General features: G+C 47.3%; 1 protein-coding gene across 3 annotated transcripts; it reads right to left on the bottom strand.

Annotated features, from left to right (window-relative positions):
* On the bottom strand, positions 1 to 26,982 carry stk38a (serine/threonine kinase 38a). Of its 3 annotated transcripts, none has more exons than XM_061257019.1 (14): positions 26,935 to 26,982; positions 16,408 to 16,544; positions 15,954 to 16,005; positions 15,680 to 15,802; positions 14,676 to 14,759; positions 12,404 to 12,527; positions 11,714 to 11,868; positions 8,565 to 8,667; positions 7,662 to 7,723; positions 5,511 to 5,628; positions 2,225 to 2,348; positions 1,391 to 1,486; positions 1,152 to 1,246; positions 1 to 752 (listed from the first exon to the last, which is right to left on the bottom strand). In XM_061257019.1, the coding sequence occupies exons 1-14, from the start codon at positions 26,965 to 26,967 to the stop codon at positions 616 to 618; spliced, it is 1,443 nt and encodes a 480-aa protein (XP_061113003.1). In that variant the 5' UTR covers positions 26,968 to 26,982; the 3' UTR covers positions 1 to 615. The 3 variants fall into 3 exon arrangements, with proteins under 3 accessions (XP_061113003.1, XP_061113004.1, XP_061113005.1); XM_061257020.1 differs by lacking the exon at positions 26,935 to 26,982 and adding an exon at positions 22,788 to 22,931 and having other exon boundaries at positions 2 to 752; XM_061257021.1 differs by lacking the exon at positions 26,935 to 26,982 and adding an exon at positions 22,710 to 22,801 and having other exon boundaries at positions 2 to 752.
* Positions 26,983 to 27,251: the final 269 nt, after the last annotated feature.

The raw sequence follows: 27,251 nt of genomic DNA, 5'->3' as shown, positions 1-27,251 counted from the left end.
GGGGCTGGTGTGTGTGTGCGGAGGGGGGGCTGGTGTGTGTGGGTGGAGGGGGGGCTGGTGTGTGTGGGTGGAGGGGGGGCTGGTGTGTGTGGGTGGAGTTGGGATGGGTTCCGGGGCCCTACACCCACACCTCTCCACCGGCTCTTTGGTGGTCTGCAGAAAGAATACAAATATAGATATATATACAATAAATTAAACTGCAGTCGTAGCGTCCTGGTCCTTGTGTGAGAAGACAGCAGAACCCTGCGGACTGGGGTCGGGGTGGAACGTTCCAGAAATCTGGAACTGGGGACCGGAAAGTTCTGAGTCACTCGGGTGTGGCTTTCCGAGTGAAGACATCTGGGTGCAGAAATTAGGCTTTCAGGGGAGGAGGGGAAAAGTCTGGGAGAAGGGGAGGAGCTGGGGTGGAAGGGGAGGGGCCCGGGTGAGAGGGGAGGGGCCCGGGACAGGAGGAGAGGAGCCTGGGGCGCTTCATGCTGCAGGGGAACAGCAGCACTTTGAGCCCCGAGCAGGACGAGGAGGATGAGGAGGATGAGGAGGATGAGGAGGATCAGGAGGATGAGGAGGACGAGGAGGCCAGAGCGATGTTCTCCACAGCCCTGCAGAGCCCTGGCTCTACCTCTTCCCGCTCTTCATGTAGGAGGGGATGGCCCCTCGGGCCGTCAGGCCCTCGAAGCGCTTGTAGGTGTAGTTGATGAAGACCCAGTCCTTGTTCTTCAGGTCTGCCTCAGAGTGGTTGGTGACCACAGAGGCTGCAGGAGGGAGGGAGGGAGAGAGAGGGGTAAACATTCACTGACCTTTGATTTATGAGGTTCTATCTGCGCTCTGAGTAGTTGAGACGTTGAGCTCCAAAGCTTTCAAATCCTCACACAGTGAAACTGAAGTGTAGTCCCTCATAGACACCGTAAAATCCTATCAAATCGTTTCTGTCAAAAATGTCAGTTAGAGCCTCATAATTCTAAGGTCTGGATTTAATGTACTTATTCACACAGTCAAGATCACTTCTATCAGTGCTCAGCAGAAGAAAGACAAGATCCCGCTAACGCAAGCGGCATCTCAGTGCTGATTTTCGGGTTTGACTGTGATGAGGTGGGGCTGGTATCGAGCTGTATCAGTGGGGGTATGGGTCAGTATGGGGGTGTCCCGTGTACCTGTGGGTTGGAGAATATCCGACTCTGGGAACTCGTCGAAGTTGGACGTGTCGTCGATGCTCTTGATCTCGATGGGGATGGCGGCTGGCCTTTCCCTGCAGAACACAAGTGAGGAATGAGTAAACCTGGGAACAGAGTGCAGTTACCTATCCAACTCCGCAATCCTGCTTCGTAACATGGCCCTGACCTGCTTGGGTTCAGACAGGGAGGGACAGTGCTTTTTGGGCGATGGTCTGTACCTGATGTGGTTGTAGTCCACCCCGTGGAAGAAGAGGTTAGTCTTGATCTCCTCCACGCTTGAAGCCCCGATACGGTGATCCGACTCGCAGCAGAACCTGGCACCCAAACACAAAGACACACATCGCATGTGTGGCACAGAAACGCACACAGGGAGGTGCAGCACCCCACTCCCCTACCCCACTGTGTGAGGAACATCGTGTCCAGTGTCACCTGCATGTTGTTGGTGTTCTACCTATTTGCCTTAACCGTTTACATTTTCATAACCAATGAAAAGCAGTTTTATATTTCACATCTTTTTACTGCAGTAACGGAAATGAAGGCCACACGTTTGCGACACGCCTCGTAACACACCGCGTGTTCATCACACAGATGGAAATAGATCGCACACGCCCATCACATGTAACCTACACGCATCATCTTGACCACATCCTCAAAACCTTCAAACACAAGCCCTAGACCAGAGCTGTCTAATCACAAGCCCTAGACCAGAGCTGTCTAATCACAAGCGCTACACCAGAGCTGTCCAATCACAAGCCCTAGACCAGAGCTGTCCAATCACAAGCCCTAGACCAGAGCTGTCCAATCACAAGCCCTACACCAGAGCTGTCCAATCACAAGCCCTACACCAGAGCTGTCCAATCACAAGCCCTACACCAGAGCTGTCCAATCACAAGCCCTACACCAGAGCTGTCCAATCACAAGCCCTAGACCAGAGCTGTCCAATCAGCAGGCGCGGGATTGCAACACAAGATTACCCTTTTGACATGACCATCTGCCCCCTGGATGCTGCAGAGGGCAGAAACATGGCTAACCGTAAAAGCGCAGGGTCTCACCTGAGGATGAGGTCTTTGGCTCGTTCGGAGATGGGCACCTCGGGCGGGAAGATCAGCGTCTCCCTCCAGTTCATCACCTTCCTGTAGGTCTCCTGGGGCGTCTCCGAGCAGAACGGGGGGTAGCCTATCAGCACACACGCACGCACGTCACATGACCATCGCTGCAGTAACACGGCTGCCCACATGAACACGCCCCAAGGTTCTTTCCCTCAGTGACACCTGGAAGGCAGCAGGTTCAGCTCTGCCAACCACAGATGATGTGTTCATAGTTCTGTACGCACAGTTTATTTAATGTATTTGTATCAAATCTATCTGTTACTGAGCTAGCGAGTTTGCTAATCTATTGTTATTAGTTTTGTAGTTCTAAAAGCTGCTGCCCTCCACACTTCACTGAGGGAAGGAAAGTACCTTGGGCCATGAACACGCACCGGGCGAGAGAACTCTACGCTCTCGACACTACGACACTCAGCAGACAGACCCTCGCCTTAATTAACTCTCCTCACGGTGGCCTTTGGGCAGAGGGCTCCATTGTTTGTGAATGAAGCGGTGCTAAAGGTTAACCTGCTACGGCTCAGTCTCCAGAATCTCATCAGCTTCAGCTTCCACTTCAGGTGACATATAAACAAAGGCACCTGCCGCCAGCCAAATGCTGATAAGAGTTTGACTTCTGGCAGCAGCCACAGGTAACCACCTCCTCGGTTGGGTTATATTGTAAAAACTGATAAAATGTTGGAAATGGCTGTCGATTTTTAGAATCCACAATCCAAGTTAATTTCATGCCCTAGCATGTAAATGTATCACATATTAGGCCATAACTTGCAACAAGATCAATTCTGCCATGAATACTTGCCCTACAAAACAACTAAACCCCTTCTCCTTTAGTTAAAATCAAGAACCTGGATAACCACTAACAGACAACAGCAACTTACAGTAACCTTTAACCTATTCTAAGAACAAATCAGGTCGTCTTTTCTACTCATGGACACAAGACTACATTCTCCGTTAATCTGTAAGAACATTGTGTTGCGTGACATCACTGAGAACGTGCACTTAGACCGCAGCTTTGTAATATTTAATGTGTCTACAGCCCCCGTAAGGATACAAGACAGCCCACTGCTGAAATACTCATCACTCAAACATTTCTCGTTAACAGACGTGCTCCAAAACTGGAAAATTTAAGAGCACAGGCTTTTATCCAAAGCGACTTACAGTTGATTAGCCTAAGTGGGGGACAATCCCCCCAGGGCAAGATGGGGTTGAGGGCCTTGCTCAAGGTGCCCAACAGCTGTGTGGATCTTATCGTCGCTACACTGGGGCTTGAACCACCAACCTTCCGGGTCCCAGTCATGTAGCTTAGCCACAAGCCTACAGGCCGCATCCCAATTTGTAGGCACGTTCCAACATTTACAGTGGGAGCACTATAGAGGCCAGTCTGTATCGCTTTCTCTCTGACCACAAAAGGTCCTTTAGGTGCCTCAGCTCCAGTACACAGAGGAGTACCGGCACCTGTGGCAATCTCCCACACGTCGGCCTCTCCTCGTGTATAAACCGCAGGGACGTTACAGGCTGTCCGATACTGAAAACACATCCGGCTGTTCATGGAAGAGCTGTGTGCGAGCGTTTGGCTATAACGATGCGCATCAGAGACAAAGACAAGCTGGAGCTCAGAGCAGACTCAGGGGTTTTACGGCCGGTTTTACAGCCCACTAAAACTTATACAAGCCACTTCTTTATTATAGTTTTCCTACCAGCTCTTCCTGGCGGAGTGGGAAATTTCATTTATTTTTAATGCTTTTTCACCCTTATTCCCCCCACTCCGGAATGGCCGACCGTGTATATATCAGCGTGTGCTGCAGCGTTCTCGGCGATCGATTCGGGAGAGCTCAGACGAAGCGCATCACGATGCTCCCCACCCCGAGGGCATGACGTCACCACACTGCTGATGGTCCGGCTCACACAGACATGAGTCACAAGGGCCTCACCAAGAACAATAGCCATAACCATAACTATAGCCATAACCATAACCATAACGATGTGAGCATCCACACCACAGAACGATAATGTTCAGTGAACAGCCTCTCAGCTGGGTCAGCGGCCATGTTGCGTGTGACGCCCTGTAAATTCGGTTGGCAGTCAGTGTTATCTTTCATGCAGCTGGAAGTGATCCCGACAATATCCCCCCTCACTGTCGCTATAGTTGTGATGTAGACTACGGCATCCACTTGTATGATTTTTAAAGCATATTTAACAGCCCTTAAGACACACTTATGGTTCTCATTATAGTTATTGTTCTTGGTGTGGACGGGCCTTAAGGTGTGTTTTATACTGCTGTGTACTCAGCGTAAGTTTTCTAGTTCTAAAAGCGGCTGCCCTCCCAGTGAGGGAAGGAAAGCACCTGAACATGAACACGCACCGGGCGAGAGAGCTCTGAAACTACGCTCAGCAGACAGACCCTCGCCTTAATGAACTCTCCTTACGGTGGCCTTTGGGCAGAAGGCTCCATTGTTGTTGACTGAAGCGGTGCAGAAGGTTAACCGAGCACATACTGATTCACCTTGTGTGCAGCACCCGCGAACGGGCACAACGTTTATCGCGGGGAACGGCAGTACAAAGTTTTTGTAATATTCAAACCTCTTCAGCCTGCCTCTAATCAGCTCGTTGTCGTTTAAAATTCTCAACATGAAGTGACCCAATTTTAATACGAATCACCGTTACACCATGTCACATGACCAGTCAACCAGTCATCGTGTGGGCTACATGTAGGCCGCGGTCCCGTCACGGATGTGGTCTGCGACCCTGCGTGCCACAACCCCTGTGCAGACCTGTTTTTGTGTATTCTGCAGAAAACAGTCCCAAGAAGCACTCTCCATGAACTGCTCAATAAGCAGACATGCGGGTGCCTGATCCACCAGCAGGGGTCGCCAGTGAGCAACCAGAAGCTGCAACCCCCCCAGCCGAATAAAACCCTCCCATCCCTGGGTGAAGTCAGAGCCAACCGCCGGGATTTTCCAGGATTTCCAGGATCTGTTGAACACAAAGAGCTTCTGTTCGACCAGGGCTGCCCAACCCTGTTCCTGGAGATATACTGTCCTGTAAGTCTTTATTTCAACCCTGATTTGGCACAGCTGAATTCAACAAGGTCTCTAGCTGTTGAATGAGGTGTGTTTTGTGAGGGTCGGAGTGAGAACCGAGGAGCAGGGTTGGGGGGGCCCCGGGTCAGACAGTCGGTGGAAGGCGGAACCCGCACGTGATTCGCTGCCCGGGCAGGAGAAGCCACCGCACTCACCAATCAGCATCTCGTACATGATGACCCCCAGGCTCCACCAATCGCAGAGCTTGTTGTATCCGTTCTGCATGAAGACCTCTGGGGCGATGTAGTCCGGCGTGCCGACCGTGGAGAAGGCCTGGGGAGGGGGGGAACATGGACATTTCAGGAGATGCTTCAATGCCATGGCTGTGCATGAGGACTATAAGCAGTGAGGTCCATAATTATTTGGACAGTGACACAATTTTAAAGGGCTGTAATTCCTAAATGATTCAGTCCATGTGGATGGAAATACCCTCAAATTAAAGTGCAGACTCGCAGTATGAGTCCATATTCAGTGCACGGTGTAGCTGTGTTAAGGCCCTTCAAAATTGTGTCACTGTCCAAATACTTACGGACCTCAAGTATGTAAAATGCTGGTACACAAATGAAACAAATTCATTCAAGTGGCTCTACGTGAACAGCAAGTACAACCAGAACCCAAAGACAACTACTACCACCTACCAAGTGTACTTCAGTGAACCATCTAAAGCCGTGTACAAATGGTCTCAACGCACCACTGTATGTGACACTTCTACACACTTCTACAATACTTGAAGTACTTTTCTATAAATTGCCAATTGTAGGTTTTCCTTAACCTACACCAGCGCTACTCAACCCCATGTCCTGCAGGCAGCGATGTCTGCACAACCCTACGTACTGCAGTGTCTGTTTCAACAATGCGCTGCACCACCTGGCTGAAATCCCCGCAGGACGTGGGGTTGAGCAGCGCTGACCGACAGGCTAGCGGTAAAATCAGCCTGCACACGGGGGACTGAGGACACGGCTGCAGATGAATAACCGCTGCGTGTTAATCATCGCCAGCCCGGCAGTGACCCAGAGACAGAGCTGGGCTTTAACTCGCTGCTTCAATCCAGGTTAAAATTCAAACCCAACCCTTGGAGTGGTGCTCTATTCTGCTGGGAGACAGGACCATTTAAAGGTACAATAGTTAGTAAGTAGTAAGGTTTTTGTGTTAAAAAATTCTTACAAGACCAATCCCTTCCTCTCACTGAAAAAGGCTCACTGACATGTTGACTCACCCTCTGCCTGTGTTTATAGTCCTTAAATTCGGGTTTCAAAATATACGGTTGACGGCCCGACACTGTACCAAAACATTGTACAGCTGTACAATAATTCAAGCTCATTGGTTGAAAATTGGTTCTAACTGCCACAGCCAATGGCGTTTCAATGTCAGCGCGTTCACAGAGAAGGGGGAGGGACAAACAATGTTGTGGTTTGAGGGGGAGGGATGAACAGTGTTGTGATTTGAGGGGGAGGGATAAACAGTGTTGTGGTTTGAGGGGGAGGGATAAACAATGTTGTGGTTTGAGGGGGAGGGATAAACAGTGTTGTGGTTTGAGGGTGTTTGTTGCTGCTATTCCTCTTGTGACCATTAGAAGTCCGAAATTAGCGATTGTACCTTCAAAGGGGCAGTGTCTAATATCTCCGCACTGCCGGGACCCTGGGGACCATCTTCTGTTCGACAATTTCTCCATTTTTATTTTGTATGCAAATATACAACGGATATACACAGAATCTAATTGCGATGCTCAAGAATTTCAATAGGCTGATTCCCAGTTGTAGGTCTGCTCAAGCTATTCCTGTTCATTAGACATGGCACATGCTGAAGGCATACAGGCAACGGAAAACTGCATTTCCCACAATGCATTTCCCACAGTTAGTCTGCTCAGCTGGCACAGAGAGATGAAAAAGGTGGGATGCTCTACCTCAACTGGGCCACACGGTGGCGCTGTGGCACGGTGCTGACAGCATCCAGCCCAAAGGGGGTGCTAACGGGACCCGTCTCTTGTGGCCCCTTGCATGTTAGGACTCATGAGCTACACACACGGTACTGTAATGATGCTCACAGCCAATGTGGCACTACCCTATAAGGCTGCAGAGTGAATACTAAAACCCCCCTTGTTTATCCTGGATTCTTTAAATATTACATTGTAACACGTTGTAACATATGCTCTCAGCCGGAGCGAATGGAGCTGTAATGGGCTAGGCATGGGCGTGACGTGAGCGTGGGCGTGGGCGTAACATGAGCGTGGGCATGGGCGTGACGTGAGCGTGGGCGTGGGCGTAACGTTATTAATGTACGCGCGTGAGGGGCGGGGCAGGGCTCACCAGCTGCCGTCTGTTTCTCTTCCAGGTTTCAGCTTTCCTTTTGGAGTTCATGTTCTGGAACGCTGCAGAGGAGAGGCACAGGGTATGGAGAGAAGGGAGTGAGAGGGAGGAAGAGAGAGAAGGGAGGAGAGAGATAGAGAAAGGAAGAGAGGGAGAGAGGGAGGGATGGAGGGACAGAGATAGAGAGAGGAAGGAGATAGACATAGATAGAGAGGGAGGGAGAGAGATAGAGGAAGAGAGGGAGGGATGGAGAGGCAGAGAGAGATAGAGAGAGGAAGAGAGGGAGGGAGAGAGAGATAGAGGAAGAAAGGGAGGGAGGGGCAGTGAGATAGAGGAAGGGATGGAGGGAGAGGGAGAGAAAAAGAAAGAGGTATGGAGAGCTTCACCACAGTCTGGGACAACACTCCACACAATCACCAAACTACATATTCCGTCCTTCAGAACAGCTCCATTCATCCTACCGTAACAACAGCTTTCAATCAAAGCTCTAAACCCCACTGAGAGCCAGGTGTTATGATCAGATGAGGTTTGGTCCACGCAAACATGCAGAGGTTGGTATTGTAGGCATGCATCAGACCCAGGGGATCCCATTGTTACACACAAACCTTTAATTCAGCTGGATGCCGCATGCAGGGTGGACACTGCAGCAGTTTAGAACAACCCCCCAGAAGGGAATTAAACCTGCCACCTTTGAGTTACACCCCAGGTCCCAAACTATTACACTACAACAGCCACTGGTTCTGGGGCTGTTGTTAAGGTCAATGGAACCATGAACTCCAGCAAGGAGTCAGCCATTTTGTCCAACAACCCCCCCCAACCCCCCAACCTCTATCTTTGAGCAGCTGTATTTGTATAAAATGAAAAGCATATGTACATATAGACTGTAGGCAGTAATGTGCTTACTGAAGTCGCTGGGCAGGCTGTGGTTGAGGTTTCTGTAGAACTCGGTCCTGTGGGCCTTCTTCAGGCCAGTGCAGAGCCCAAAATCAGACAGCTTAACGTGACCCTGAAACACACACACACATCATCCTCATTAGATCTAGCACCCGCCACAACCAAGCCTACAGTTGTGTTCAAAATAATAGCAGTCCAACATGGCAAATAACTTACCAGTAGGTGTAGTAGAGTCATAGGAAACCAACACACCCAACATTCGTGATACACATGCTCCTGAGTCTGTGTAATTGAATAATTAATTGAAAGAGGTGTGTTCAAGATAATAGCAGTGTGGAGTTCAATTAGTGAGGTCATTCATTCTGTGAAAAAACAGGTGTGAATCAGGTGGCCCTTATTTAAGGATGAAGCCAGCACATGTTTGCATGCATTTCTCTCTGAAAACCTGAGAAAAATGGGTCGTTCCAGGCATTGTTCAAAAGAACAGCGTACTTTGATTAAAATGTTGATTGGAGAGGGAAAAAACATATAAAGAAGTGCAGAAAATAATAGGCTGCTCGGCTAAAATGATCTCCAATGCTTTAAAATGGAAAGCAAAACCAGAGACGTGGAAGAAAACGAAAGACTACCATTCGAATGGATCGAAGAATAGCCAGAATTGCAAAGACTCAGCCAATGATCAGCTCCAGGGTGATCAAAGACAGTCTGAAGTTACCGGTGAGTACTGTGACAATTAGAAGACGCCTGTGTGAAGCTAATCTATCGGCAAGAAATGCCCTTGAAATGGGTGTTTCAACAAGACAACGACCCCAAACACACCAGTAAGCGAGCAGCATCTTGGTTCCAGAACAACAAAATTAAAGTTATGGAGTGGCCAGCCCAATCCCCGGACCTTAATCCGTTTGAAAACTTGTGGGGTGACATCAAAAATGCTGTTTCTGAGGCAAAACCAAGAAATGCAGAGGAATTGTGGAATGTTGTCAAATCATCCTGGGCTGAAATACCTGTTCATAGGTGCCAGAAGTTGGTCGATTCCATGCAACACAGATGTGAAGCAGTTCTCAGAAACTGTGGTTATACAACTAAATATTAGTTTAGTGATTCACAGGAATGATAAATCCTGAAGGTTTTTCAGTTTATACAGTAAATATTTGAGTTTGTAAAGAAAAATGCAGACACTGCAATTTTTTTGAACAGCCCAATATTCATTTTTCTTCATTTTCTGTAAAGTAATTAAAAAATTGACACATTTTTCTTCATGTTTTGATTTACGATAAAATGTGCAGTGTTCCCAATGCATTGAAATAAAAACTATTATAAGGATTTTGAGCTTTACTCAAGTTTTTAAACACACTGCTATTATTTTGAACACAACTGTATATGCCTGCACTTACAGGTAAACCCTTACATCTGAACCCTTACACCTGAACCTTCACACCGGCTTAAACATTATAACCCTTACATCTGAACCTTCACACCTGAACCTTCACACCTGAACCTTCACACCTGAACCTTCACACCTGAACCTTCACACCTGAACATGCTACATGCTGTGCTCCATCTGACTGAACTACGAGAGAAAGCAGAACAGATACACAGGTAAATGGTAAATGGTTGGCATTTATATAGCGCCTTTATCCAAATTGATGGTTCTCATTTCACCCATTCATGCACACACTCACACACCAACAGCGAGTGGCTGCCATGCAAGGCACCATGGCAGATATGCAGGTAAGGTCTGGCGATGCCACCATTACAGTCTCCTGCAGGTCTGTTGTGTGATCTCTTTCTTTACGTTCCAGTGTGCAAGCGATTGGTGCCGATACAAATACCATCAAATGCCAAAGCTTGATTCAATGCTCTGGCAGCTAGAATGCATAACTGCTGAATTCATCAAAAGAATCTCCTGGCTGCTCGAGTGGTTATTAAAAATACTTCCGCAGTTAACATGCAAAATCCCAGCCCACATCACAAGACTCGATGTTTTCCGATAATCCTTTATAACTTCAAGACATTTTTCGACATTTTTCAATTTGAGTACACCAGACTGAGCATATTTCTGCACCAGCAGTTGTGCTCGTTCCCCTCAGAGGTTAACGCACGACATATGAGAAAGCTGTTGGCACGTTTGGGACCGAAGTGCGTGGCGTTTCCTGAGAAAGTGTGTAGAAAGCTGACAGGGTAACGCCTATGTCCCCGGTTTCACACTCCCCGCCCGGATGTGTGCACACACCCAAACTCACTCACACACACTCTCACACACTCTCACTCACTCACACACACTCTCACACACAGACTCACACACACTCACACCCAAACTCACACACACACCCAAATCTGGTTCACACATAGCACGCTCCGGGGAACTCACACACACACAAACACACACACTCACACACTCACACACTCACACACTCACACACTCACACACTCACACACTCACACACTCACACACACACACACAAAGCTGGTTCACACATAGCACGCGCCGGGGAACTCACACACACACACACCCACACACACACACACACACACACCCAAAGCTGGTTCACACACAGCGTGCTCTGGGGAACTCACACACACACAAACACACACACAAACACACACACACACACACACACACACACACACACACACACACACACACACACACACACACACACACACACACACACACACACACAAAGCTGGTTCACACACAGCGTGCTCTGGGGAACTCACACACACACACATTTCCATCCGTGTCCGTTGTGTCTGTCACAAGCACAGAGAGTAAGTGTCTACTCCTTTCCTTTACCCAGAGAAATGAAAGCAGTTTAGCTGAGGTGGTACTTGTGAAGTGGTGTAATGGATCTTAGAGCACAAGCATTCTCTTAATGTCTAGAGAGAATGCATTAAATGTGTAAGTGTATATGCACTGCAATAAATATATAAGTAGTAAAGTGTTGGCATATGAGTGTGTGGGTGTGCACGCGTGAGCGTCTGCATGTGTGTGCGTGTTCCTGTGTGTGTGTGTGTGTGTGTGTGTGCATTCGCGAGCGTGTTCCTGTGTGTGTCTGTTTACATGTTTGTGTGCCCGCGCATATACGAGTGTTCCTGTGCGTGCGTGTGCGTGCGTGCGTGCGCGTTTGAGTGTCAGAGTGCGTCCGCAGTCTAACCCTGGAGTCCAGCAGCAGGTTGTCAGGCTTGATGTCTCTGTGTATGAAGCCCAGCTGGTGTATGGAGTCGATGGCCAGCACCGTCTCCGCCATGTAGAACTGTGTCGCTTCCTCACTGAGCGTGTCCTTCTTCATCAGCAGAGTCATCATGTCCCCTGCCACAGAGAGGTGCGTTAGGACACCATGTCACAGAAATCATGTCCCCTGCCCAGCACAGAGAGCTGCGTTAGGACACCATGGCACAGAAATCATGTCCCCTGCCCAGCACAGAGAGCTGCGTTAGGACACCATGTCACAGAAATCATGTCCCCTGCCCAGCACAGAGAGGTGCGTTAGGACACCATGTCACAGAAATCATGTCCCCTGCCCAGCACAGAGAGGTGCGTTAGGACACCCTATCACAGAAATAATGTCCCATTGTCTGTGTTTTAGGACACCATGTCACAAAAATCATGCCCCGTGTCCATCACACAGATAAATACATCAATGCAAAAGTGGGATCTGGCGCTCTGCTAGACACAGACATCTGTTCTGACATATAAAAAGGACTTGAAAAGATTCTTACTTCACTGAGGACACCAAACACAGCGGCCAATATAGACTATGCTAGGCTATGCTACGCTACGCGACCCTACTCACACAGGCACACAGGCAAAATGGATGCTCTAACGGTATCTGAGCGTGCCTCACCCCCAGGCAGGAACTCCATGATGAGGTAGAGGTTCATCTTGTCCTGGAAGCTGTAGTACATCTTCACCACCCAAAGACTGTCAGCTTCCACCAGGATATCCCTCTCTGCCCGGATGTGGCCCACCTGAGAGACGCATTATAACACTGTAACATCACAGAGGCTACAACATTATAACACTGTAACATCATAAAGGCTACAACATTATAACACTGTAACATCACAAAGGCTACAACATTATAACACTGTAACATCACAAAGGCTACAACATTATAACACTGTAACATCACAGAGGCTACAACATTATAACACTGTAACATCACAAAGGCTACAACATTATAACACTGTAACATCACAGAGGCTACAACATTATAACACTGTAACATCACAAAGGCTACAACATTATAACACTGTAACATCACAAAGGCTACAACATTATAACACTGTAACATCACAAAGGCTACAACATTATAACACTGTAACATCACAGAGGCTACAACATTATAACACTGTAACATCACAAAGGCTACAACATTATAACACTGTAACATCACAAAGGCTACAACATTATAACACTGTAACATCACAAAGGCTACAACATTATAACACTGTAACATCACAGAGGCTACAACATTATAACACTGTAACATCACAAAGGCTACAACATTATAACACTGTAACATCACAGAGGCTACAACATTATAACACTGTAACATCACAGAGGCTACAACATTATAACACTGTAACATCACAGAGGCTACAACATTATAACACTGTAACATCACAGAGGCTACAACATTATAACACTGTAACATCACAAAGGCTACAACATTATAACACTGTAACATCACAGAGGCTACAACATTATAACACTAACATTGCAGAGGCTACATTATAACACTATAACATCACAGAGACTACAACATTATCAAGCCTCTGAAGTGGATAAGCTACAGCAGCAGAAGACCAAGAAGTCTAAAAAATAAGTCTAATAAATACCTAATAAAGTGCTCACAGAGTGTATAAATAGACTCTTCTTTTTACCGTTTTTTACTCTGTGAGTCATCTTAAGAATAACACTGACTGCATTAATTTCCTCTTTAAAAAAGCTGTCTGTGGAACATGAAGGAAGCTGTGGATGCATGACTCAGCGCTGGGCCATCGCTGCGCTCCGTTTCTCAGGCTAGGCTTCCTGTGCGGAGCGCTTCAAAGCGCTCCAACCCCGCCCTGTTCACTGCAGCAGCGTGAAAGCGACCCAACGGAAAGCACACAGAGATAACAACACCATCTTGTATCCGCCCTGCAGTCTCCCTGCAGGAGGGTGGCCCAGTGAAGCCGTGTGACACGGGCCTGGGGGACGACCTGCACCCCGCCGAGGTGCGACTTCACCGTGACGCGGTCTGACACGCCGCCGTGTGGGGGGACTCTCCAGCCCTGTGCGGATGACGCAATGCCTGCACTACAGTCCAGTCCAGGTTCAGGAGAAGAGCAGGGCTGGCCAATCATACGCGGGCGGAAACGGACATCAAAAAAGGAGGATGCGATTTTGAACAGGGACGTGACTGTAATGAGGAGATCAGTATTGGACCAAATGCCCGTTACGTCACCCGCTGACTATCCCTGGGCGCTTGAAAAAGCGTACTGAAGGCCGGGAAGTCAAGTTCACGGGCGCCGCTATGTTATCAAATTTGGAGCCCGAGACTGCGCAGTAGGGAAGTGGCTCCTTCATCAAGCGAGTGAGAGAGAGTGACATAATCTGTCCCTGATTCGTCCACAAAACACTGCTGCATTGTCCCAATAACACAAAAACCTAAAGAAAATCAGCACATGGGGAGGCATGAGATGTAGAGAAAAAAACCCCCAAAAAAAACACCGATCGCCTTGTGGGAAATAATTATCGACTTTGTATTTTGACATTGAAATGGGGTCTGAATGATCTACACTAGAGCTAACCACAGACGCGCTATGAGCACCGTCTCTCAGCACGACCATGAAACGATTCTGCCTGCTTAGCCGTGGCTTAGGGGACTGTTTTCTGAGGGGGGGGGTGTGACCAAGCAGCCAAAACCGTTTTGTCTTTTGAAGCTCACTTCACTTGTGCAGAGACGTTGCCAGTGCGGTTGGCGCCACACAAGAACATCCACAACGACAAAAAGATAACGTCCCAAAACCGAAACAAACTAAAAATAAAAAAAAACGAACCGCACCCAGCGCCCTCCCCTCCCCTCCTCTGCCTCTCACCCAGCGCCCTCCCCTCCCCTCCCTCTCACCCACCTGCTCCTTCTCCAGCATGTCGGCCTTGCGCAGGATCTTCATGGCGTACACGTGCCCCGTGTCCTTCTTCTGCACCAGCCGCACCTGCACAGGGCATCGGGCCGGTCAGCCAATCAGGGACACCCGGGGGAGGAGCCCAGGCCTGAACACCTCCAATACAACAACTGAGGAAATGACTGACAGCAGGAGAGCGGACCTGCCTCTCTGCCTGCAGAGAGACCTGGGGAGACCTGCCTCTCTGCCTGCAGAGAGACCTGGGGAGACCTGCAGAGAGACCTGGGGAGACCTGCCTCTGCCTGGTGTGCTACTGGGCAACAGCTGCTGAGGTGTTTATTTGTATTTCTTTATTTAGCAGGTGAAATGAAAAGATTTCCTCTTTACAGAGACAGGCAGGCGAAGGGCCTTTTGAGGGTTGAGATAAAAATGGACAGATGATTGGCCACCGACAGCGGAAATAAAAGGCAATAAATAGCAGAACAGCAACTGTAGCACACAGAGCTGAAGGTAATAAACGGGATGGATAGAGGGCAGGGGGATGGATAGAGAGATGGATAGAGGGCAGGGGGGATGGATAGAGAGATGGATAGAGGGCAGGGGGGATGGATAGAGGGCAGGGGAATGGATAGAGAGATGGATAGAGGGCAGGGGGGATGGATAGAGATGGATAGAGGGCAGGGGGGATGGATAGAGAGATGGATAGAGGGCAGGGGGGATGGATAGAGGGCAGGGGGATGGATAGAGAGATGGATAGAGGGCAGGGGGGATGGATAGAGAGATGGATAGAGGGCAGGGGGTGGATATAGGGATGGATAGAGGGCAGGGGGGTGAACAGCGAGGCATAGAGGGATAGAGAGATGGATAGAGGGCAGGGGGTGGATAGAGGGATGGATAGAGGGCAGGGGGTGGATAGAGGGATGGATAGAGGGCAGGGGGGGATAGAGAGATGGATAGAGGGCAGGCGGTGGATAGAGGGATGGATAGAGGGCAGGGGGGATGTCCCTCACCTCTCCGAAGGCTCCCCTCCCGATGACCTTCAGGGACTCGAAGTCGTCCAGGCCGAGCCGCGTCCTCTTCAGACGCAGGAACTCCGTCTCCTTCAGAGCGTGCTGGGAGCGCCGCACCCGCTTCTGCACAGAGCCCCACACTCAGAGTGTGTGTGTGTGTGTGTGTGTGTGTGTGTGTGTGTGTGTGTGTGTGTGTGTCTGTGAGTGTGTGTGTGTGTGTGTGTGTGGTGCCTGTGAGTGTGCCTGTGAGTGTGCGTGTGCACGCGCATCTCACCTCCTCATCTGCCAGCCCCTCCTGATCCATCACCTTCTCTAGCTTCTGCTGCCTGTGAACACAGAGCTCTGAGTATTAACAGAGTAACACACAGAAACACACAGAAACACACAGAAACACACAGAGTAACACAGAGTAACACAGAGTAACACAGAGCTCTGAGAGTTGCACAAATCTCCACGGTGCATTTTTGGGAAGATCATTAAGGGTGTATGGCATGGTTAATCAAATTTGGCCCCTGAATCCAAATAGAGCAGATTAACAAAACAATTTGTGCTACTGGTTGGCCAGACTGTCTTCACAGCTGACTCCCAGGTGAAGGGAGGGTGGAAGACCAGCGGTTCTCGGCCCTTGAGGAGAGTGATTTGATCATCTCTGGTATAGGGGGTCACGGTGGGACAGTCGGGGTGTGGGAGGAGGCACGGGCGCGACCCCAAACGGTGTGCGGGCCTACCTCATCTCGCGCTCCTCGTGCTGGGCGATGAGGTTGCTGTAGAAGTTCTCCAGGGTCACCTTGGCCATGGTCACTCGCTCCTTCGTGTGGTTACTCATCGAGGAGAAGGAACTCTGGCCCGTCATCGCCATGGTTACCTGAAAGACACAAGAACGCCCATCATCCGGTCAAGAGCGCGCCGGTCAAGAACTAACAATGGGGAATGATGTCATCCCAAACAGCAGCAAGTGCCTTTCCGAAACTCTCGGTGAAATCGGTCTTAAACGCTAAAGAACAATCCAGAAGAATAATGGACATCCCACTGACTGCGTGAGTCTGATAAATACACAGAGGAATAGAAGAGCAATGGCATAAAACCGTTTTTACATCGATGAATTTAATGAAGAACAAATGATCCAGCCCCCTCTACTCGTCAGCACAGACCTGACTCACCAGAAGAACAAGCGCACTGATCACACTGCTGTTTGTCTCACTAGTTCAATTATGCATGTGGTAAATAAGTAATGTGATCGTTCATATTAAAAACTGTGCACGAGCACAAGCATAAGACTATAATTAAAAGCACTAAAGCCAGGGATGTGTGACCCAGGACACTTACGGACGGAAAAAGAGCACACACCCTTCATTCTCCTGACAGAGTTCATGCGTGAGATGAGCAGGCAAATGGCTATCTTATCATAATTGCTTTAAGAATCCACCACAGGTGTGGCATACAACTTGCACATAATGATCTGCGGGGTGCATCTTGGCTACGCTGTAATGCATGCTGTAATTCTCACAGACCTCACCAGAACCTCGAATACGTGCTTGTTTTGGATTCAAATACTTTTCTATGCTTTACTGTGCTTGTCTGGTGTATTGGAACCAATGAAATACTCTCGACCAGTGCAGACCCAGCCAGCGTCTGGTCCGCCCGGTTAACAAACTCGAAGCCCCTGTCCATATTCCTCCCCCTTCTGTTTCTGTACTTGAATAAACAGGCCACACATACTGGCTCGGTACGCCTGGGCTGGAGTCAGGCAGGCCTGTCTGAACGCACACCTCAGTGTGCCCGCGGCGCGGCGTGTTGCTGCTGAAAACACGCCAGCGGTCACGCAGCAGCAGGGCTGCGGGCGCAGTGACGCGTGTGTTATTCATGAAGGCGGGTCGGCGATGACAGAGACGAACGCGCATGGCTGAGCTCCGGGCTCACGACCCGTCAGTCAGAGTCAAAGGAGTGTGACAGGCAGGCGACAGAGCGGAGGGGTGATGTTACAGGGGAGGACGGAGGGGCTCGCCCGGGCCTGACGGGGCCCCTCCCAGTGGGACGCCTGGCCCTGACGGGGCCCCTGGGCGACACCCAGCCCTGATGGGGCCCCTCCCAGTGGGACGCCTGGCCCTGACGGGGCCCCTGGGCGACACCCAGCCCTTTCAGGCAGGGTGGACGGCCCTGCTGATGTGTGACACGATGCGGTCTCCGATTGGCTGATTTGTGACACGAGGTGGTCTCCGAATGGCTGATCTGTGACACGAGGTGGTCTCTGAATGGCTGATCTGTGACACGAGGTGGTCTCCGATTGGCTGATTTGTGACGCGAGGTGGTCTCCGATTGGCTGATCTGTGACACGAGGCGGTCTCCGATTGGCTGATCTGTGACACGAGGCGGTCTCCGATTGGCTGATCTGTGACACGAGGCGGTCTCTGACTGGCATCATGAGGTGGTCTCCCAATTGGTTTGTGTCTGGCACGAGGTGTACTCAAAGATTGGTTGTCTCTCATTGGCTGACCTGACATGGGTGAAAGTCCCACTGGCTGGTCTGTAACTGGAGGATGTTTCTGCATGGGATGGTCTGTGACTAATCAATGACTCCTAAATGTATAATTTCCTTGAAGAAACGTGCTGCCAACTTATATTCGATATCAAACATCAGACATTTAAGCATTTTAGGAGCAGCTTGTAGTAGACAATGTTAAAATACTGCTAGGCACAATAGAAGCAAGGCCAGGAAACAACAAAGAGATGTTGCCTGCAGGAGCTTGATCAGTCACATTCCTGATGTAGTATGTAGGACAAAGGACAAACAAGAGAGGAATGGAAAGTTTTCAGACGGGCGTGGGGGGGGGCCCCGTCTGCATCGTTCCCATGGCAACGCTCCAGCGTTTCCGCTCCCGCCACGCCCGTCCCCTCCCAGGGTCACGTCACGTCCACAGCACCAGCATCATACAGAAAACTAAACACGCAACTGGCCTCCAATACAACGTCACATCCGTGGAGGCACCCATCTTCAATGCAAAATTCATACTGTAATTCTCACACACGGGTCAAATATTGAATTGTTTTGGATTCAAATACTTTTCTCCGCTTTACTGTCCGGCGTACTGGAAGCAATGACATAGGCTGTAATCGAAACCACACACCAGCATATTTGCTCACACTAAACATCAGACTGATTTTCTTTTAAATTTACTACAAGTAGTATGCTAAACATGTGGTTTCGAACACAGCCATACTCTCAAAAAGTGCAAACCCTGCCTTCTGGTCGTCTCGGTTGGCTCAATCGTACCATGCAAGATCAATCAATCAAGGATAAGTATTTGAATCCAAAACAATGAGGCTACATATTTGACCCAGGTCTGTCTCCAGTACCACTTTAGATGTGTGGAGGACCCATCTTGGATGCAAAACAACTGCTGTAATTCTCACGCATGTAACTGGGGAAGAACGCACTGTTGTGACGCAAGCAGGTCTATCCTGTTCACGAGGTCATCTTCAGGGCAATCTTTGCAAGAGGCCTGCAAGTTCGTACGTTACAGGCAGACGGACGGTTAAGGAGGCGCTGCTGAACTCAGTTTCCAGTCCCGCTAGCAGGGCTCTGCAGACCACAGGCCGCTGCGGGAACACAGAACTAGCAGGCCCTCCAAACACAGAACTCGTGACTTTCGGTCGGTAATGCCAGCCTGAGGGGATTCACTTACCCCTACATTTAATTACCCCTGCGTTTCATTACCCCTGCGCTCAGAGGGGAGGAGGAAGGAAGGCCGCGAGAGACACGTCGAGCGGACCTGAGCCGCGACACAGGAAGCGAGAGCCACACCGCCGCAGACTGACAGACGCGCAACACAAACCCGCTTCTCACGCCCTCACACTCCGGACCCAGAGCCGCGGCACGCCCGGCCTGCCGCCGCACCGGGGGCGCGTCCTCCCTGCGTGAAAGGGGGAGAGAAGGGTCCCCACACAGCTCAGACGCAGGAATCAGGCACCCTGCAATCGTCCAGACAGGGCTAATCCAGCACCGCCGTGCAGAAGCACTCGCGACGGACACTATTCCCGAAAGTCAATAGGGCCGTGCTCACTCACTGAGCACGGAGCAGTGTTCGCGCACAGCTAGCACGGACAGGTAGAGCTCCTCGCATACATTTTTGGAATTCCACTGACAATAACAAGGCTACTCCTCCTTGCCTCTAGTCAGATTACTCCTGTGCACAGGGGTAAAGCAACACATTTATCTTTTTGCTCGTTCTTTTTTTTTCTTCTTTTTTTTTAATACCTATTCAAACGTGCAGGCCGAACTCATTACTGCAATGTTCTAGAAGATCAGGGCTGGCCAATCATGTGCCATGGGGGGCCGGGAGTATGCAGGATTTCATTCCAACCAATCACACCACCTGCTGACCTCACTCATGAGTTCCCTCCTCTCTGGGTGAGGGTTCTAGTTAGTGAATTAGCGGGTGTAGTGATTGGATGGAAACCTGCATACTCTCGGGCCTACATTGCACGTGATTGGGCAGCCCTGATGGAGTCTGGAGAGCACAGAGAGGGCTGCACGCGTTGTCCTGAGGAGAGCAGACGACCGACCCCTTCTTCTCACCCCTCAGGGGCCGAGGCTAGGCCAGAGGAACACTCCTGCACGGCTGTCATGAGCCCGCCTGACCAGAGGAGGCGCCATAAACAACCCTGCAGACCGAAACCCTGGCTGGGTGCCGCAACGCCCATCTTCACACTAGCCCGCAGGGCTGCCAGCCACAGCCAAGACTCCATACCGAACAGCAGGAGGCGCTACAACACTGAAAACCAATGCATTGGTTGGCTGCAGACCTGGGTCAATTACGTAATGGTTTTGGATTCAAATACTTTTCTACACTTTTCTGAGTTTGTCTGGTGTATTGAAACCCATGAACTGTTCTCAAAAAGGGCAAATCCCACCTTCTTTCTGGTCCTCTTGGTTGGCTCAACTGCACCAGGCAATATCAATCGAGTACAGAAAAGTATTTGAATGCAAAAACAGTTACGCATTTGACCCAGGTCTGGCTGGCTGCACCACTCACCTGCACCACAGACATACCTGGGATCTAGATGGCACAGTATTGCCATCAGACACAGGGACAGTGGGGAAAAGAGAAACTGGCAGACAGGCTCAGACATGGAACTGATAATAATGCTATTCTCGTATCATATGCATTGGTTTGAGAAGGACTTAATAACCCATGCCTATATTCTGGTGAAATGAACTATAACAATATAAACAATATACATGCCTAAGGGGTGCCTGTGACCTGTACTGGACAACTCTAGAGAAGCTCTTATTTTTTCGTTCGGGGGGGGGGGGGGGGTACAGGACAGGGTTGTAGGACAGACAAGCCAAGGTCACAAAGCAAATATTGTGCAACTCAGTCTCTCAGGTATGAATGATTATTTTTGAAACATCCATAATAAAGCATCCATGTGCCAACGGTTGCTTTGAACCAAATCAGTGCAACAAGCATGTCGCGAAAGGGTTTTAATAAGATATTCAAAGCATATTCGATATGAAAGCGATTAATATTAGCTAGCATTGCACTGGTGAAATGACAGAATATCAAGACGCATTACATAATTATCCACAATGTTGACAATTATCCTGCACGTTATCAAAAGAAATGCACATACCCCATTCAATCTAAGACTTTACTAATGTCATTAGATGTTGATGTAAATAAGACACCGCAAGTATGTGAGAACAACCGTCCGTTGTGGTGAAATGTTACATATTGATTTAAGGAGCATGAGAATAAAATATTACTAACAGCGCTGAATTATACTTTAAAAAAACATTTGGTGGCTTGTTATCATTCGGAATGTGAAGGTTGTCGCTTCGTTGATTTTCTTACATGCAAGTTGATATGCAACCATGACATGAAAGCCAGCGAGTGTTTCGGTTTTTAGCTGAATAAAACTTGAGTAACGTAACGTTAGTTCCCGACAAATGTTATGTTCGATAAATGTCAAACAGAATTAAGCATCCATCTAGTAATGTGATTAAACGTTACATAACCAACCAGCTAAACAATCAGCCACCAAAAAATAACCATTTACCAAACTGAAGTTAAGCATTAATGTTACAGAAAGCAAATAGTGACTCCCTACACGGACTTGCTTTCTGAACAGATCTCAAGTTTAACTTAATAAATGGCCTGCGACGTTAGTCGACTAGCTAGACGTAGCTGAAACTTCCAAAAGCGAAATGATTTAACGTTGGCTTTCGACATTCTACCCTACTTTCATATTAGTTAGAAGGTCCAACTGCACCAAAGTAAGGCAGTTCAGTTAGTTACAGACTTAGCCTAAGGTAATAGCTATAAGTTAACTTTGGCAAAACTAGCCGGCTAAACTACCGATCTGACATCGTCCACACAATATAAAAAAACGACGCAGCTAACTAGCTAGGTACAGATTTAGCAATGTAACAAGCGTGTTAAACACTTGTAAATAATCGGATCACCATGCTTGCCCCTCCCTGACCTGCACACCTTTTGACCTATAACGTTAGACTAGCTAGCTTCACCTATTCACTCGCTAGCTTGCAAGCTTGGGAACATTAATGACAAGTTAAGTTCCTTTCCACACAACATTACCACTACTGACTAGCTAGCTAATGAACGAACTAGCTAGGATAGACTAGATAAATAGCGACAGGTATCCGATTCTCTTTGCCTTTTTGACACATCATCTTTCCAATAACTTCCTAGTTGCTTGCTTAAGTTAGCTAAATAATATACATAGTTAGAAAATTTAAAGTAAAACGTAGCTGCACCGTCACAAAGTGTTCATACTCTCGGTTGCTAGCTAGTAAATTACTAACTTAGCAAACGTTAACCCAGACAGCAGTCTACTTGCTTGCTAGCTAACTAGATGCAACCTTTCTCACACACCACTGGACACTGTTTTGACTCACAGATTAGCCTAGCTAGCTAACAGACAGTTGAAAAGTTTATACACCGGGTTTTCCAGGTAGCCCAATACCAAAGTTGTGACAAAACATTACACTTCCAATCCGTCCACGTACCTATTATTTTTCTCCCCGAAAAACTGCAAGCTACAAATCAGTTTGTGTTATTAGCCACTGCCATGCTATTGTTCTTACCTTCCTGATATCGGCCTCTGCCGTTCCTGTTCGGATCTTTTCCCTTTTGCTTTGACGTGATGACGCCCGGCGTCCCGCACACTCCTCCTTGCGTCACCCACAGACGGGTGTAGCTAGACACTGGTGTGTTGCAATAACCATGCAAATGGCTCCAATTTAGTGGGGTGGTTAGTCATCTGCTCTGTGCCGTGGCAAATGCGTTCATGTTAAACAAACAGGCTACAAATAGGTGTAATTGCCGCACCACTGCAAACAAATGGTTAAAAAATGTGTTTAGTGCTGCTGCACTTCTACATTTTTAATTTGAGACTATGATTATGTATTTGACTGTGGTACCAAAATCTGTGACTAGGTGTCACTGTTGATTCTAGACCTCAATTAGTAAACATTCATACTCACCAACGTGTAGGATCTACTAGTAATTTCCGTAAAGGGGGAAATATCAGTATTATTAGGCCATTGAGTCACCATGGAGGGATGTGCACCATTATTCCATGACAAAATCAATAAATGTCTTATTGGAGGTGGGGAATGCAGTTTTTTTTCCAAAGTTTGTCCCCCAATCTCATAATAGACAAAGAAGGCCATGGCTTATAGATAACTTCATACTCGTTGTGGAAATGCTTTTGAGTTTTGGATCATTGTTATGCTACATAACCCAATTACGTTTCAGCCTCAGCTCATGGACCGATGACAAGACATTTTCTGGTACAGAGCAGAATTCATGGCTCCTTCAATAATGGCAAGTTTTCCAGGTCCCAAGGCAGCAAAGCGTCCCCACACAATCACACTAATATCTAATCACTTACTGTGAATGCTTTATGCCAGCCATAACAGCACCTGAAAGTTACATGTTTGACTCTGTCCATACAGTAGAATATTAGGTCCATGGGAATCATCCAGGTGTTTTTTTTTTTTTTGTTGTTTTTTTCCACCTTCTTATTGTACAGTTGTGAATACATTAACTGAAGATTGAGAGGCCTACAGGTCTACAGGATGCTCTTCTGAGATCATTTGTTAGTTCCTGGATGAGTTGTCACTGCACCCTTGGAGGAATTTTAGCAGGCAGGCCACTCCAAGATTAACCACTGTTCCAAACATTCTCCATCTGGAGATAATGGCACTCACTGTGGGTCCATGGAGTCCCTGAGCCTACAAATGGTTTTGTAACCCTTACCAGTCTGAAATATATTTCAAGAACTTTTTTCTCATCTCTTAATTAAACCTAAACCTGTGAATTTGTCTGAATTAAAGCAATTCTGCAAAGAAATGTGGGAGAAGATTCCTCCACAGCAATGTGAAAGACTGATATCATGTTACAGCAAGTACTGGATTGCATATATTGCTTCGAAAGGTGGTGCAACCAGTTATTAAGATTAAGGGGGCAATTACTTTTTCACATGGGTGATATGAGTGTTTGATAACTTGTTTCATTAAATTAAATAAATAGCTATTTAAAGAATGTTTTTACTTGGCTTCCATTTGTCTAATATTACATTTTGTCTTAAGATCTGTAACCATTTAGTGTGACAAATATGCAATAATGGAGGAAATACTTTTTCACAGCACTGTATAGACATTATATCCCACACACTATAATAAAATCATCAGAACACTGTCAGAACAAAGCACTGAGGCCTGTAGACTTCTTTAGATGTTTACCACATGCACTGAGGCCAGAAGACTTCTTTAGATGTTTACCACATGTGCACCCATCCAGTGGTCAAGAACATGTTCAATATGATTTATCTGACTATCACATTTCTGTACTGCTCGTCTTTTGCAGCAGTGCAATCATAAATGTGCATTGGCAGGTGTAACGAGTGGTCTGTACACTGAAACCCAAATATGGTATTGTGCCCTGTAGAGTTTTCAAGGAACCATTTTTGAACTGCCCGTTCATGACCTAGATTGAAATTTGCAGACAATTAATTAAGGCCTGCACACCTATTTAACCGTGCACCTCAAACTAATGCATGGACACAATCACAATCCAGGAGATTTCTCAATCAACTCCCATGATTTCCTGAGAGACATCAGAAAGTTGAGCCATCTGCATCACTGATGCTTGTGACAAACACCGCCCGACAGTATTCAGAGTCACTGAGGTCTCATCTTCTAGACATGCAGTCATAATTTTAAGGAACCAGGCGTGCTCAGCATTTTTGTACACAATCCAAAGAATGCTGGGATGTTAACTGCTTAATTAACTCAGGAACCACTCGTATGTAGAGCCGCTTGCTTTCAACCAGTAATGCTTGGGGAGCTAAAAATTGATGGTGCCCTTAAACTTCACATGTAATACAATTGTTTTTATCTTCACTGCAAAATTGTGCACGTTTTATCAACACTATTTGTGGATACATGCAGACCTCTTCGTTCTTTGTACTCACACTCAGAGAATATTCATGGCAAAGATCTGTAATGTACAGATTTTAAACATTTCCGGATCGCAGGTTTTGTTATTGATAGTTATACTGAAAGCTAGTGCAGTTAGCACACTGGTGTATCTTTTGTGAGTACTTAGTGTGTGTAGTAAGTGTACACAGTGATTTTCCCCAGTTGAATTCATCATTTAATCTCACACATTGTGAAGAAGCTGTGTGTTATGAGACAATTGATTGGGCAGATCATTGGCACACTTGTTAATCAAGGAAAATGAATAAAAACAGAGACCAATGATCAGTTTAAAGAAAAGTTCAGCTCACCAACCACCACTGATGTATACTATTAAAAAAGAAATACACACTTTCTTTAGGACTGTAAGGTTCTCTGTTGGGCCTACACCACGTCCTTTCAATCGCTACTCCAAGCTCCACCTATCAGGGGAGGTGAGGAAAAGAGGCAACAAAAGAAGTGAAGACAGGGAAATCAAGAAAACATGAATTAGGGAAATAAAATGTCCTTGCTCTTTCAAACGTCAGTTTGAAGCCATGGCTAATGGGGAAACTTCTACTTCTAGCTCCTAGAAGGAACATTTAAGATGTCCTTAAAGATGGCGCATCTATTCAGGGTCAGGGGCAAGCCACTGAAAAATAAGCTATTGGAATAAGCCCCAGTACTCCAAAGCCTGGTCATCTAGCTGCTTATTCCCACATGATAACCCCATTTCTCTGGCGGGCTTCCATTCGCCCATTCCTCATGTGCTGTAGGACAAAGGTTATCCACTTTGTGGACGGTCGTGTATATTACCACTGGACCGATAGTGATGGCCCCATAAGTCTCGAAATTGTGCTCTTATGTATATCCAGACATCTGGCAATGTGTCTCACACACACACCTGCCTCAAGCAGGCCAACTGCACGTTCCCTGTCTACCTCTGACAGTCTAGGCATGGGGGTTTTGAAGAGAAAAGGTTGGTTTTTGGGACAATCACAAATCACTTCATCAAACATTACAATATTTTGACCCAAGACATGAATGTTTCTGGATCACATGCATGCAATCCAAAAAGCCTGTTAATTGATTTGGGACAAAATGGCCTCCATTTGGTCCCAGGTGAGACGTGACAATCAGGATTAGATTTGTTTGCAATATCGAGCAGAATATCTCGCTGTTCCCCAAGTACTGTATCAAAAATCCGAAATTGGATAAAACGTACGGCCAAATTCCAAAACACTTTGGCATGGATATTTTGCATCAAAATTATATAAACAATATATTTCCTTCTTTTATAATCCCACTTTTTCATCAAATTTGGTTTTGTTTTGACAATAAAATTCCCAGTCAGCATGGACCAATTCTCTGGATTTTCACTATAAACTGAGTTACTGCAAGTGTTGAAGTTGACTGTCTCGTTTTCAAAAATAATAAGATAAGATGTTTTCCAAAAGGGTGTCAATATTACTAAGAGAAAAGAGGGTTGTGGGTTCACCATTTCAATAAGCCAAATTCCATACATGAATTCATTATCTTGTGCTTTACTGATCTCTAGCGGCCACAAATGCACATTGCAAATAGAGTTTTCACCGAGCTGATGCTGGTACACCACAAGCTAAATCAGTGGCAAATGTATAGTTTAACTAGTTTATTTTATTGTGTTTGCGAGTATCTAGCACGTTTGACGATTGACAAGAGTGTTTCCACGGGCAGGGTTTTGTTTCAAAAAGTGCTTTAGTGTCTTTAGCAAGCTGGACAGTAAACTTACCAAGAGGGTAGATGAGCTGCAGTAAAACCTCATTAAACCGATCAACCAGACACTGCCAAAATATATTCGTGTCGTACAAATTTGACTGTCATTCAAAGAGATTAAACGGTTAACTAGCAATTATCAACAACAGTAGCAAAGTAGATAGTGACAGCTATAGCCAGCTAGATTTCGGTAACATAAAAAAAACAATTGCGCTAACAGAATAGTCAACAGCAGCTAGCTCTATATATGTTGCCAGCAAAGCGGATTTGTGCGGCATAAAATCATTCTGCACACTGACGTATGACCTTGCTAGCACACAACCTTTTAAATAG

Source organism: Conger conger, chromosome 10 (assembly GCF_963514075.1).
Source record: "Conger conger chromosome 10, fConCon1.1, whole genome shotgun sequence".
NCBI lineage: Eukaryota > Metazoa > Chordata > Actinopteri > Anguilliformes > Congridae > Conger > Conger conger.
This window is presented reverse-complemented; position numbering and strand designations above follow the sequence as displayed.

Excerpts from the sequence above, each read along its gene's own strand:
- stk38a (XM_061257019.1), bottom strand. The coding sequence starts at position 26,967 with ATGAGGTTTTACTGCAGCTCATCTACCCTCTTG. Across the intron at positions 11,869-12,403 it reads CATGGAGTTCCTGCCTGGGG|GGGACATGATGACTCTGCTG; the intron begins GTGAGGCACGCT and ends TCTCTGTGGCAG. Across the intron at positions 2,349-5,510 it reads CATGTACGAGATGCTGATTG|GCTACCCCCCGTTCTGCTCG; the intron begins GTGAGTGCGGTG and ends GTGTGCTGATAG.